Source organism: Apteryx rowi, unplaced genomic scaffold, assembly GCF_003343035.1.
Source record: "Apteryx rowi isolate R43461 unplaced genomic scaffold, aptRow1 scaffold_453, whole genome shotgun sequence".
NCBI classification, from domain to species: domain Eukaryota; kingdom Metazoa; phylum Chordata; class Aves; order Apterygiformes; family Apterygidae; genus Apteryx; species Apteryx rowi.
Genome location: NW_020450709.1, coordinates 519,061 through 532,976, shown reverse-complemented (window position 1 = coordinate 532,976; position 13,916 = coordinate 519,061). Strand labels below are relative to the sequence as shown.

The window sequence follows — 13,916 nt, the reverse complement described above, 5'->3', positions numbered from 1 at the left end:
AGGGATAGAGGTGGTTAGGGCTGGGGACAGGGGAACTGAGTGTTTTCAGAGCTGGAATCCCACCAGAGTCCTCCTCACTCCTGGGAGCTAAGAAAGGACTGCTGTCTGGAAGGGGCTTAAATTCAATGCACATTTGGAGATATGAGTAGACTCACAAACTCTCCTGTGTGGTGGGGCCAATTAGAGTTAGCGTCTTCAGAGCTGGAATTCCCTGTTTCTTCCTGGCCTGACTTACTGACTAGTCTTCCTGGATGGACCCTGGACCTAAATTGTAGGTAGCCTTKTCTCCAGTCTTGTTTCTGACCCTGTGTCCTGGATGGACCTTGGACCTGATTGGGATGGGATGTCCCCATCCCAGCTCCAGATCTGCCATGCCATGTCCCTGCCCAGGCTTTGCATCACCTTGAAACAGCACCATGATGACTCCTGTCTGGCCTGGGCCCATGACAACCAACAGCACCAGGAGCACTTTACAAGGGGTGACCTTATGAAGCCAGATCTTGCAGGGTGGGAAGACATACCTTTACAAGAGGAGAAGTTGCTCTCAGGGCTCTGAATGCACCTAGTTACTCTGGCCAGCTTTGGCTGGGGCCCCTACCCACGCACCCTCTGGACATGGTCCCATGAGCTCCATGTAAACTTAGGCCTGGGCACTCAGACCTGGTATGAGCTATGCTGTACGTGTGTCCAGTCTTGTCTCCTGCTGTCGTGACTTATGGGCCACTTTTCCTGCACAGACCCTGAACCTATGTTGTAGGTAGCCTCATCTCTAGTCCCGTCTCCTGGTTAGACCCAGGACTTGACTTCATCTTGCTTTGTCTGTGGCTATTGCTGAATCCTGTCACCACCACAAACCTGGCCTCGTTCAGGAGTGTGCCATGGTCACTGTACCTGCCTGCACTGTGGTCATCTCGGCTCCTGGCTCATTGTCCTTTGTAAAGCAGCTACTCCTGCTGCTCCCAACACCCTTAGAGCTCATATAAATGATGAAAGTTGGTATGTGTGTTCAAATAAACATGTATTTGGAACGTGGAGATGACTCACTGCTCTGCTATGTGGCAGCATCAGCGTTAAGTTTGCAGTTAGGGTGTCAGGGCGCAGTGCTGCACACCTTCCCTCAGCAAGAAAAGCATTCAAAAACATGCAAGCTGGCTGTGGCTAGCACTGTTATATTTGCACCCAGCACAAAATCTAACTTAGGGAGTGATTCAACATGTTTATGTTTTTCCAAAGCATGAGGGAAAAAAAGGCTACCACTGTGGACTTTATGTATTTCCTTTTCCACACTGTACGTAGGATGATGTTTTCCTCCTTTACACAAGGGGGCTGCTGTGACTCCTCATCACCTCCGGCCTCGGCCCTCCGCAGGCGCCCTCGCCCGTTCACCGTAACCTCGGCCGGGCCGGCGAGGCCTCTCCGGCCGCCGTGGGCGGGGGCAGGGCCGGCCGCCTCCCGCCCAGCCGGGGCTCCCCGCGCAGCTTCCCTCAGGCCCGCTCCCGCCTCCCACGGCCGGCGGCAGCACCGGCACTCGGGACGGAGCCCCGCAGGCCGCGAGGAGCGGCCGTGGCGGCAGACGGCCGCGGGACCGCGCCGCCATGGGCGCCGCTCGCCTCTGCCAGCGGCTGCTGCTGCTGCTTTTGGCCTGGGCGCCGCGCTTCTCGGGGGGGCTCCGCTCCGCTCAGCGGCGCTGGCCGGTGCCTTACAGGTGAGCGGCCCGCGGAGGGAGGCAGCCGCCGCTGCCGGGGGGAGGGGGGGAGGGGGAAGGCAGGCCCCCGCGCCTCACTCGCGGCCTCCCGGCCCCCTTGTGCGCTTTCCCGGCGCGGCCGGTCACCTCCCGTGCGCGCCGCGCTGGCCATGGCGGCGGGCAGCGGGACGCCCCCTCCCCCAACTCGCCGCGAGCGCGCGGGTCGGGGCGGGCCAACGGCCGGGCGCGAGGCGGGGCGGGGCGGGCCAACGGCCACGCGCGCGCGTGCCGGTCGGCGCGGCTTGGCGGCGGCAGAGCCTGAGCTGTTGACGCAGTAAATGCCCCTTTAACCCCGGTGGGGGCTCGGCCTTACGGGCGGAGATGTGCAGCCCCTCTTCCTCCCCCCCCCTCGGCCTTACGGGCGGAGATGTGCAGCCCCTCTTCCTCCCCCCCCCACCCCAAGCTCGGGAGCGCAGTTTCTACCCTCTACAAAAAAGCTCCCGTGGCTCTCCGCCCTTCCGTTCAGCCGGCCAGCCAAAACAGGCCCCTGCAGGGAGCCTGACTCCGGGAAAATGTTGGTTTGCTTAGGTTCATGCTGCAGGAACCTCTCATGAGGTGTCATGCAGTTAAGCTGCTCTTTTCGACTCTGCTCCTTCAAATCCGTGATGAAGGAAGGTGCTGTGAGTGTAAAGTGCTGGCCTGGAAATCTGGTTTGGTCCTCCAAGGTCTTTTGGTCAGAATTTATCTGGCTAAGTGATTTTTTTTGTGTTTCTCTTGATCCTCTAACAATGTCATCTAAGTGCTCTGAAATTAGTACCTCAGTGCCCCTATTCCTTGTACCTTTACAAGGACTGTCCATGCTCCTTGTGCTATTCCAAGAAAGTATTAGTTTTGGTGGTTAGTGAAACTAATTTGAGAAATTACTGAAAAACATTCTATCTGTTTCTGTTCATTCCTGCTCTCATTTGGTAGGCGCCATTCTCATATTTATGTTTTGTACAGAATGAGGTGCTGGCAGAAGAGCTGAAAGACCCATCAGGCTTTCCAATTTTTAAGTTTTAGCGTTTAGTCTAAAAAGACTATTAATAACTTCACTTTTTTAATAATAGGAGTATCTGGCTTGTCATTGGTACTGTATTTGGTATGTTCAGCTCTCAAGTAAGAGAACAGGTAGCATGTACTTGACCTGATAGCTGTATTTTTTCTTCCAGCAAATGGATTGTTGCCCCCAATGATGAGTGCCCTAGCTTTGAAGGTGCTCATTTAATATCTACTATAGTAAGAAGCTATGATGAGGAAATGAGGTTAAGATTTTTTTTAATTGAAGTTCACTTCATACTCCTGTTGATGATAAATGAAATGGAATAAAATCCTGCCAGCTGCTCCATAGCTGTTTTAGCTCCAAAAGAAGGCAATGGTACTGTTGGGGAAAGTGGAAGAGTATGTATTACATTATTGCATTGCACTGAAGTGAGTAGATRTGACTTTGAATATGCTAGGGAAACTGGCCTGTTCAGGAGGAACACACTTGTATGTGTGTTCTGTGTGGGCTTGTTATTTGTAAAAGGAGGTGTTATCTAATTTAACTGCTATCTATCTAATGAATGTCTGAGGTTTTGAAAGCTTGTGTAATTGCTAGCAGTGGCAATCAGGTGATGCCTAAGGAGTTTGTCTTGCAGCCATGAGTCTTTCAGGTTTTCCAGTGAGTTCTACAGTTGCAAGGCCTGGTCTCAGGATAGTCAAAATCAGAATGCAAGTCAGTGTGAGCCTGACTGTCAGAAATGTGGAATTTTTATGCTTCTAATTAAGTAACATGCTTGCTATCTTATTGTCATATGTGAGGTACAGTGGGAGGAGAAAATGAAAATTTAAGCTGTGTAATTTGGAAASAGGACTTAAGAGTATGGCAGATATAAATCTCTGCTTTTTGGCCATGTGTTCTCTTTCCAGCCAGACTCTTTTTTTTTTTTTTTCAGCCTGGACAAAATAAAAGTAGGCATTCAGAACTACAGCAGCAAGCTTGRAAAAATCCAGAGGCAAAAACAACTGTGTGTAGGCAGGGCTAGTGGCTTGAGTATGGCTCAGTAAGTCCAGTGTGCTTGAGTCATCTCAGACCTAGGGTATTTGTGCCATTCAATAGCAATGGGCAACAACTTGCTGGATGTGTTGGACTCACAGGGTGTGTTCTGAACAGCCTGCGTACACGAATCTGCCTTGGTAACTCCAGACAGGAATATAGGCATCTTACTTTAAGTGAAATATATCTCACACTCTTAGGAGTTAGGGTAGAATTTGAAGGACATTGGGAAAGGAAGACTTGCCAGAAAGTTTTTTTGCTGTTTGCACTTAGTGTGATTCATAGGCAGATTTAGTCTTCAGTTTTTGTACCTGAGGTATAATAGGAATGATGAATGGAAAAAGTGAGTGAATTTAAGTTTTTAGGCCTCTTTATTTAAATTAGGTAGAGGAATAGCATATTTCTCTCTGATACTCTCAGTATTCTGGAGTAAAAGTGACTCCACCTAGGGAGCTATTACTTCAGTATAGATTCCCAAAGCAAACTGGTTAATCCCTGTATAGACAAACTGTTAGGGAAACATGTTTGAGGCAGATCTCAACCATTCTTTAATCAACATCTATGTGTCTGTGATTTTGTGAATACAAGTCACCCTTTSCAGTCCACATCATTTCCACTTCTTAGACATCAGCACCATGTACAACGTGATTTGCATTCACACTGTGTAGCCTTAAGTCCCATTTCTGCAAACTTGCACCTCAGCAATCTTACAAACTTGTGTATTCCAAGTTTTGCAGAGTCTGGATTGCAGAATTTGTCTTTGGAAGATGCTGCACCAACGGAGCTACTTGACTCAGGCTCTTAGGAAGTCACAGGACAGTTACTGTAGCCATGAAGCTGTGCTTACTGTTCTGCATGCTTCTCTTTCTCAACACAGGCGCTTTGATTACCGTCCAAAAACTGATCCTTACTGCCAAGCTCGTTATACTTTCTGTCCCACTGGCTCTGCCATTCCACTTATGAAAGAAGAGGATGTCATTGAAGTGTATCGATTACAGGCTCCAGTGTGGGAATTCAAATATGGTGACCTACTTGGACATTTGGTAAGGTGATATTTTTTGTTTAACAAAATTACAGTGGCAAATTCAGCTGACATCAACAACAGGTGTCAAGAATAGGAGCTGTAAGGTTGCGATATGCCTGTATGGAAGACTGTTGGTGCACACAGCCTAGGCTAACTGTAGGAAAGATGCCTGAAAAGCAGTAAGTTTCAAACAAAARTTACAGAACTATCTCAGCCAAAGAAAAGAGCATGACCAGTACTGTTCATGGGTTTGAATATGTTCGCCCACAGAGCTGAATATTGGAAGTGTTTTGTATAAACACAACACCATTATATTTTGGGATTTTATTCCGCACTAACACTGCACCTAGAAGATACATGAGTTTGGCCCCTTATGTCTGATGAAATGTCTTCTTAGTGTGTTTAGCTTTTTGTTGTTAAAGGCATATTTGTGTTATATTTGCATGCACGTGGATATCTGTCAGGAATGGAAAACTGATTAAAATGATGGATCATGCAGAGTTGTCTGCCTTTACTGTTCTTTCTTGGGTATTATATGTGTTGAACAATGTGTCCATTCGTGCAGACATGCAAATATGAAAGAATCTCAACTTTCATGATTTTATAGGTCTAATAGTAGCATAAATAAGCTTTAAAAAAACAAACACTGAGAGTCAAAGATGGGATTAACTTCAAATATCTTATTTGTTAAACTAAGGTTGAATTTATATATTTGCTGTGCAGCTTTTAAAAAAAAAATATTTCTCTGGTTCCTTTTGTGGCTTTTATTACTACGGTCTGTTTTTGGTGACTCAGTTCTGTTGATTTCTTTGGGATCCCTGTGTGGTGACGGTTCAAAAGTGTGAGTTTTGACAGTGAGCTTCCACTGAGTATCTGCCTCTGAATAATATATGTATGTTATAATACAGTAACTCTGAATATACAATGGACGAATAGACTGAGACAATGCAACTYCATATGCGTGATACTGTCTAATATGTTGTGCATCAATGCTACTGAAGATGTTATAGGAACCCCTTCCCCTCCTCTCCCTCTGTTATGCAACAGCTCCCTAGTGTCTCATTTTCTGTACAGTTCAAGCTGAAGTCAGTTCTACAGAATCACTTTTCTTTAYGTTAAAGCTTTTCTTTTTTTTTTCTTTTCCAGAAAATTATGCACGATGCTGTGGGCTTCAAGAGCTCTCTAACTGGCAAAAACTACACAATGGAGTGGTATGAACTCTTCCAGCTTGGGAACTGCACATTCCCACATCTCCGGCCTGGCATGGATGCACCATTCTGGTGTAACCAGGGAGCTGCCTGCTTTTATGAAGGAATAGATGATGCACACTGGAAGGAAAATGGAACTTTGGTTCTTGTGACCACAATAACAGGTAGATTTCAGACAATTCTGATGGCACTAGTATCATGAAATATAGAGTGAGCCTTGCCTTTGTGTAAAGCAGTATCTTTTCACTTAGTTTGTAAYGTAGGGACCGCTGCTGCTAGTTTGAAATAGAAAAATTCTCTCTGCACTTTCCTTAATATAGAAAGTGATATGAGGCCACTGCCTTTTGAACAGCCCACACTGAAGAGATGTTGTTAAATGAGCGTCATTTGATGTTGCTATATAAAAATACTTGAGTCTCTTGAGTATAAAAATAGCAAAACATCTTGTACACAACGATTATGGACTCTTCTCACATGCTTCACCAAAACAAAGCYTTCTACTGTGAAGTGGCAGATGACAGCTGAGATAGAAAACTGGTAAAAATGTGTGCATTACTGAGCAAATAAATAAGGCATATTTAGAAATAGTGTCAATACATGTCAAAAATAATTATTTTCATTTCCATCTTCCCCATTTTGTGTCATAAAACTGTGCAGATGTCTCCAATAATAGGTTGGTCTGTCATATGTCATAGAACAAAACCAGGATTTACATCTCTAAATATGTGGATGATCGCCAGAATAGCTTCCTGGTATATACTGAAAACTGAAACCCTAAAATAAAAAGCTCTCTCTAATAAATCCAATTGTAGAAATACAGTGAATAAATTACAGGCAAAGTTCTTTGAGGATTGTTGCATTTTGTGTGAGCAAAATCATTTACTCTTCACTTAGTGTGATTAAGTGGTCCACTGCTCAGTGGAGCATCTGATTACAGCTGACAGATGTGGTGTTTTATGTTAGGCCCCTTTCACTTCTAGTGTCTTGCTGGACTGAGTCTCTAGATCATACCTGTTTGGTGCAGTTAGAAATTCTAGGTGGTTCTTTAAGCAATGAAATAAAGGGAGCTACTTTCCTCTGGGTTTGTATCTCATGACTGAAGTCTTTAATGCCTAATAAAGTTGGCAGCTTTTGTATGAATACCATGTTAAATATTTTCATGCAGCTTTGGAATTTGTAATGCTTTCTCTGTGCGTGGATTATTTGATGCCTAAGAAAGACGAGGCTCTGCTGGTGCCTTGTAGAGGCATTGTTACTGTCCCTCTCCTCTTCCTCGCTCTGTTTCCATGAAACTTTTAGGAAGGTGGCATCTCTGAGACTTTTGAATTGACTGAATTCGACAAGGAATCTGAAAGTTACTGTGGAAGAGGGTGAGTGGACACAAGCACATATGGACAGCATCAGCAGCTAGACTCACTTCCTTCAGAGAGCAGGCAAAAAGCATGCTGTCTAATATGAGGGGGCTTTAAAATATGAAACAGCTGGACCATCTTTGTCCTTGCAAGATCGAATGGAGCTGTTTGCCAACAGTGTCAGAGAGCACACTGGGGCATTTTCCCTTTCTTTTATGATCCATCAGTCAAGTTAATGYTACTTGTAGGGTACATTCATTTTGTGCAGATCAGGCAAGAATATCCCAAGTCTGAGTTTTTGACTGGCTTGACATCTTCTGACGGAGTCATGCAGAGTGTTTGTTTGGTTGGGGTTTTTTGTTTGTTTGTTTTTTAAGTCTCCCTTACCTCTGGGGTCTGCTTGAGTAGAGGTGGGGAGGTAATCTGGATAGTTATGAATACAGTGATCTGAGCTCTTTTATACCCTGTATCTCAGTCAAATTCGAAATCATACTGTAAAGCATATAAATGCCAAAGTGTGGGTGCAATGGCAGGTCTCTGCTCCTTCAGTACAGTACAGGTCCCAGACAGTGTCCAGCACTGAGTTCTTCAGTGGAACATGCAAAAAGATTTTGCAAGAGGAGGCTGTGGCATACTGTTCCCCATAAAAAGACAGTAGTAAGAGCCTGACTTAAGCCCTGAAGAATAAGGTTTAATATAGCTTCCAAAAGTTTTCTAGAATGACAGGTTTATAATAAATACATTGAATAGTTTTGTTACCCTTTCCCAAATCCCTTTTTTTTTCTTTTTCTTTTGTTTTTTTTYYKGGGGGGGGGGAATCTTACTAGAACATATGATTACAGCCTGTTAGATGAGCTCCACCACCAATAACACCTTTAAGGGATGTACTTTTCAATGCATTGTTTATGAATTTGCTTCTTTCAGTTTTCAGCAAGCAGCCTCTTGCACTTGTGTTCTGAAGCCTGGCAAGACAGATTTCACTTCCTGGTATTCGTCATAATTTTACAAGCTTTTATCAGGTCTGCTTCCTTTGCTTTTGTAAGGTGACAAGTCACTCCAGGAGATAGTACATGGCCCTCTAAACTGTTCCCAAATGAGGAACCACTGGCTTTGAACTGGGTTCTTTTATTATTTATTTTTTATTTATTTGCTAGTTTGGCAACTGTCTTTTTTTTGCAGTCCTCAATCACTTGGAAGAATCTTAAGACTTGGTTTTTTTTACATACTGAAAACATAAAGAACAGTATTGTCATGGAGATACAATGCATTAAACTGCAATATTTTTTGTTTAATTTATTGTTTGTTAAGACCAGAGGTTTTTATTAAGTCCATCTCAGTCTTGTTAGGAGAGACAAATTCTGTTCAGTGACATACATTGCAGAATACACACCAGGAAGCTAATTTGCTAGGAGTTAGTTAGAGAAGATAAGGGGCAGTTTCAAGCCCATCTATAGTGTACAGTAAGTGCAGTTCTTGATACAGATTTTTATGACTTGCTGGTTTATTAAACCAAGGCATGGGCAATTAAAAAAGCAAGTATCCAACAACTGTCAATAAACAGAATGATTGTTATGTTTACTGTGAAGCCCGAAAGCTCTTAAGTGAAGAAGTTACAATGGGGTAACCTAGAAGGTGAATGTGTGAGCTTTAGTTGCTCTGAGGTAGTTGCCTACATGCATGCCTTACCTTAGGATGAATATGAGATGCATTTACTCTCTAATGAAGAGAGAATCTGACCTTCACCTTGTTTTGGGGAGAAATGTGTGGCATGCGGTGCTCTTTACTGGTCTCAACAAATGCAACATTGCAGTAAATTCAGACTTAGTATGAGAGACTGTTGCATGCAGGGAGGTATTAGTGACAGACATGGACCACTAGTTACCATCTTCTGAACTGCAAGGCAACTGCTGCTCATCTCTCGGGTTGCAGCAGTCTTTTCTAACCATCTCTCAGCAGCTTCTCAGCACAGTTAACTACGTCTCTGCTGCGGGGACAGGTGCTTGCAACAAAAGAGAGATCATGGCTTAGAACACATGATTACAAGCTGTCATCTGATCGTGTCTTCTAACATCACACAAAAAGAACCTACAAAACTTGGCTGTGCTACAGATATGAGGTGCTAGACAGGTCTGAGTCAAAGTGGTTGTAAACTTTAACAGGAACTGAGAAAATAGAGAAAGGGAAGGCCTAGGCTGGGATGCATTGCTAGGAGCATGGGGAAAACAGAAGAAGCTCTAGTGCTCTGCTTTGAGGAGGCAGATGCATTGCCCATAAGGAGCTACCAGAGAGATGAGCTGAGTTAGAGATGTCTTCCTGATTTCAGTTGTGAAGTGACCCATAACCAGAATACTCCAAACATATTCTAAATAAAAATAACCCTCCGGGTCTTTAAATATACTTGCCTTCATGTCCTGCCTGTATCTTTTGGCTTAGTTCAATTTTGCTAGCTGAGGAGCTGCTGAAAAGAAAGGGTGTCTCACTCTAAGGTTAAGTAGGTTTCTKTTGGGAAGAGGCATGAAAACTTCTGACCTAAATTGCTGAATAAGGATAAAATTTCAGGAAGTACTGAAACACCTGTTGCACTGGGGAGTGCTTTGTCAACTCCAGTTGTAGGTAACATAACCTACTCTGTTTTTCTACACATATTAAAACAAAATAATAGGTGCTGTGGTACTCTGAAGTTTGGATGTTTTGGAATAGTAGCAGGAAATAGGGCAGAAAAAGAAAATACAATTGAAATAACTTATATGTATAAGTACAGTTTATTCAGTGGGGTATCACTTCTCCCTCCAACCCAAGCCTTATGTCTTTGTATAGATAGGATGTTGTAGATAATAAATTTTTGCAGGAAAGGGAGGGGAATCTCAAGATGGAAGATATTTTTGAATCATGTATTTCTGTATATTTCTGTTAACTTGTTTCTGTAATGCTTATTTTCATCTCTTACAGGAACCATGTTTAATGAAATGGCAAAATGGGTAAAATATGACAATGAGACTGGCATTTACTATGAGACCTGGACAGTTCAAGCAAGTCCTGACAAACAATCAGTAATATGGTTTGACTCTTATGAATGCTCTAAATTTATACTGAGAACATACCAGAAGCTGGCTGACTTAGGAGCTGTATTTAGTAAGATACAAACAAACTATACCAACATAATTTTATTCAGTGGAGAACCCATTTATTTGGGAAATGAAACATCTATTTTTGGACCTCTAGGAAACAAGACATTGGCTGCAGCTATAAGAGACTTCTACTATCCATTCAAACCTCATCAGACAGTTGGGGAGTTCTTCGTGGATCTTTTAAAAATAATTGATCGTGTTATCTTGAATCATCAGTTTTACCTCTTTTACAACTTGGAATACTGGTTTTTACCTATGAAATCACCTTATCTCAAAATAATTTATGAAGAAGTCCCTTTATCTAATGGAAACAAAACATCCTTTGGCTTATAATTACTTACTTGAGAACCTACCTTACCCATTCACCAGGATATGCTTCAAAATTTTGGAGAATTACTGCGATGTTATTAAAATGTATACTTCACTGCTAGCTGTAAAAGTTGCTTTGGGAAGGCTTTGCTAGACCAGGTGAAAGAATATGACTTTTTTCTTGTCAGCTGCCAAAAGTCCCTGAATGCTTGAAAATCTTTGACTTGGCCAGCTTCCATGTAACCACGGTCACTGGACATCGGAGGGTCATCTGATGTGGCTACAACTCACGACTGAACTGCAGCATGCCAGGAGGGTGAAGGAGAGGCAGCCCACCTGCCCTGCTCTCAGGCTCTCTCCACAGAGATGGCTTTATGGGAACAGATGGCTACTGATAGCAATGGGATGCAAGGACTCAAAGGACCTTTTGGTCTGACCAACTCCGCCGTCCACGTGTAGGAGCTAACAGCCATGGGTCCCTAGCTGTGCTCAGTTCCCTCAGCATGTGCCTTAGCTCTGTATTTCTTTGGTTTGTTTTGTAGGACTGTGAACTGTTCTCTGATTCATAACATAGCTGCTTGGCAGGGTGGGGAGGGGCAAGTGAATTTATTATAAGATGGTATGAGTGTTACCTTGTCACCACTTTGCTTTCCTCATCTGCATTGTAAACTTACTTAATACAGACAGCTCTTCCTTCAATTGGTGTGATGGTTTTCTGTCATGGATGGAAGGCAGACAGTCCATTATAGATCAACTTTGATGTACCACTCTAGTGTTCTAGCAGTCTTCCCTTCTTAAAAGAAGTCTAGTTGAGGCTAAAATTAGGTCAGATTCATAGAAGTTATGTTTATATTCCTTTTCTCYTTCTTACAAAAGCATGGAGCCTTTAATACAAAAGAAATAATGACTTTTGTGGGATGTGAAAGTCACAGGTAAGAATCAGCGCTTGTCACAGATATGCCTGTAAAAAGCGATTACAAGTACTGCTGGCAGTGATACCAGCAGTGAAAGTGCTGTGCCAGCTGTGGTGTCCTTGAAGTATTGTTCTTGGCTATGCCTAGAATAGTTTGGCAACTAGTTCGCTATTAAACCCAAGTGCTTTCCAGAAAGGAGGTGTTCTCTTTTCCTTGGTTGCTGAAAGGCATGTACACAACAGACATGGCTGCAGAAGCAGGATCTTTTCCAAATGCAGTGGTAACTTTTTTTAACCATTTGCAGAACTAGTAGCACTACTGCAGTGGGGTTTTTTTTCCCTTTTTTTTTTTTTAAGCAGTTACACAAGAAGCAGGCCACTAAATCTGCAGTTTTATTTGGCTTGAGCTGAATTAACAGCCTGCAGCTATTGTACCTAGTGCAAGCACACAGTAATTTGATTCAAATCATAAGAATGGCAAAAAAAAGACCTTTGATTAAGAAAAAGTCACTGAAATTAATTAGTTGTTGGCTTACATTATTATGTAACAAGGTGAGCATCAGAGCTAGTGTGAGAGGAGTGAGTGATAAGCRCACCTCTGTTCAGCAGGAGAAAGCTGCTAATTTAGTTCCATGGTTCTATGAAACTTGAAGTTCATTTTCTACCTCAACTTGAAAGAGCTTACTGAGGCCCAGGTCAGGCTCCCAGGCTTAACAACCTTTTAGCTTCTTTGGACAATACACACCAAGAAAGTAATTCTGAGCAGCATGAGGGAAGATGAAGGGGCACTGCAAGCATGTCTACAGTGGATGAAGTTTTTGTTGATGCACACTCTTATGATTTTGAAACCTCTCAAGACTGCAGAGCCAGCATCTGCTTTCCCAGGTAAGAGCCTCGAAGGACCTGAAAGCCAGAGCATCCCAAGCTCTAAAAGGGAAATAGACTCATGGAACCAGGCCAGGAGACGCTTCTCTAGCATTTGCTACAAAGCTTATAGTGTTGAAATGGCTACAGTGACCTTTCAGAGTATGACTCGGATGCCGTGGTGGGGTGATGCACAGCCTACCCTACTGAATTGGTAAAAGAGGTTCTCTGCTCAGCCTGACATCACTGTTCCCCCACTTTACAGTGCTTGGGTTTCTTCATGAGGGACCTAGGAAGCCTAGGCAACAAAGTCATTTTTTCTTCCCCGTAACAGCCAAAGTATTTTGGGCTGCATTGAAGAGCCCTACAGAACTGGAAATACCAAATCCTGAAATACACATGCAGTGGCAGCTGGTTTTAAATCCAGCATGTTACAGCTGCATTGCTCAGCTCCCAGCCAAAAAGATGGGTGTTCATGGACTAGTAATATCTAGAGAGATTATACAATGACTTTACACAGTTTTACACTATACTTTACAGGTGATTACAGAGGTAAAACCTTCATAATGATTAAAGAACTTGATCAAAAATGGGTGTCTATATGAAAGAAATAATATCACTTTTCATGGCTGTGCTTGAATATAAGTAACTTCATGGCTCTCTCAGTRCAAGTTAATGTCATCCTGGGTTTTTGAACCTGTATAATGCAACAGCTTGTCTCACTTAATCTGTACAATTTGCTTAATTTAGCATATTTTGCTTTAACACTAATACTCCAGATGCTACAAGGAACCACTCTGAAGAGAAACCAGTACAACCTAACATGGTTTAGCTAGAAGTTAGAGAACAATATATTTTTGGCAACAAAAAAGACAAAGGTAACTGAACAGTTATTTGTCAGGGCTACTGCATCCCTCTTTCCTGCTTCTGATCAGAAGCAGAAAGAAGCAGCCACTTCTAAAGCAACAGCCTAACACAAAATCCATCAGTATATTCAGCAATAAAGTAATACATAATTTGATTCCTTCATGCAGCCACTTACATATGCAAGTTTGTGTTCCTCACTTTGGGTTTTTGAGGTGAGTATTACTTCATAGGTCCGTGTTCTGGCAAGACAGCCCCTCACTTTACTACTTGCCTTGAGAGATTTAAGGTTCTGAACAGAAGGCTCACTATTCAGAAAACACAACTGGGTGGAAATAAACTCCACCAGTGCAAGCCACAATTCTGGAAGAGGCAACATGAAAGCTGACTAGTCATTGTACTAGAACTAGTTTCACTAACATTTAGACTGAGGTTAGGTAATTAGAATATAGACTTGCCCAGAAAGTATGTTTTATAGTTGGATTACTTGAAC

The 13,916-nt window shown here is 43.1% G+C and overlaps 1 protein-coding gene across 1 annotated transcript; it reads left to right on the top strand.

Annotated features, from left to right (window-relative positions):
• Positions 1 to 1,560: 1,560 nt before the first annotated feature.
• CLN5 (CLN5, intracellular trafficking protein) lies at positions 1,561 to 12,155 on the top strand. The gene is made up of 4 exons (XM_026077462.1): positions 1,561 to 1,705; positions 4,639 to 4,804; positions 5,932 to 6,157; positions 10,295 to 12,155. The coding sequence occupies exons 1-4, from the start codon at positions 1,596 to 1,598 to the stop codon at positions 10,804 to 10,806; spliced, it is 1,014 nt and encodes a 337-aa protein (XP_025933247.1). The 5' UTR covers positions 1,561 to 1,595; the 3' UTR covers positions 10,807 to 12,155.
• The last annotated feature ends 1,761 nt before the right edge of the window (positions 12,156 to 13,916 follow it).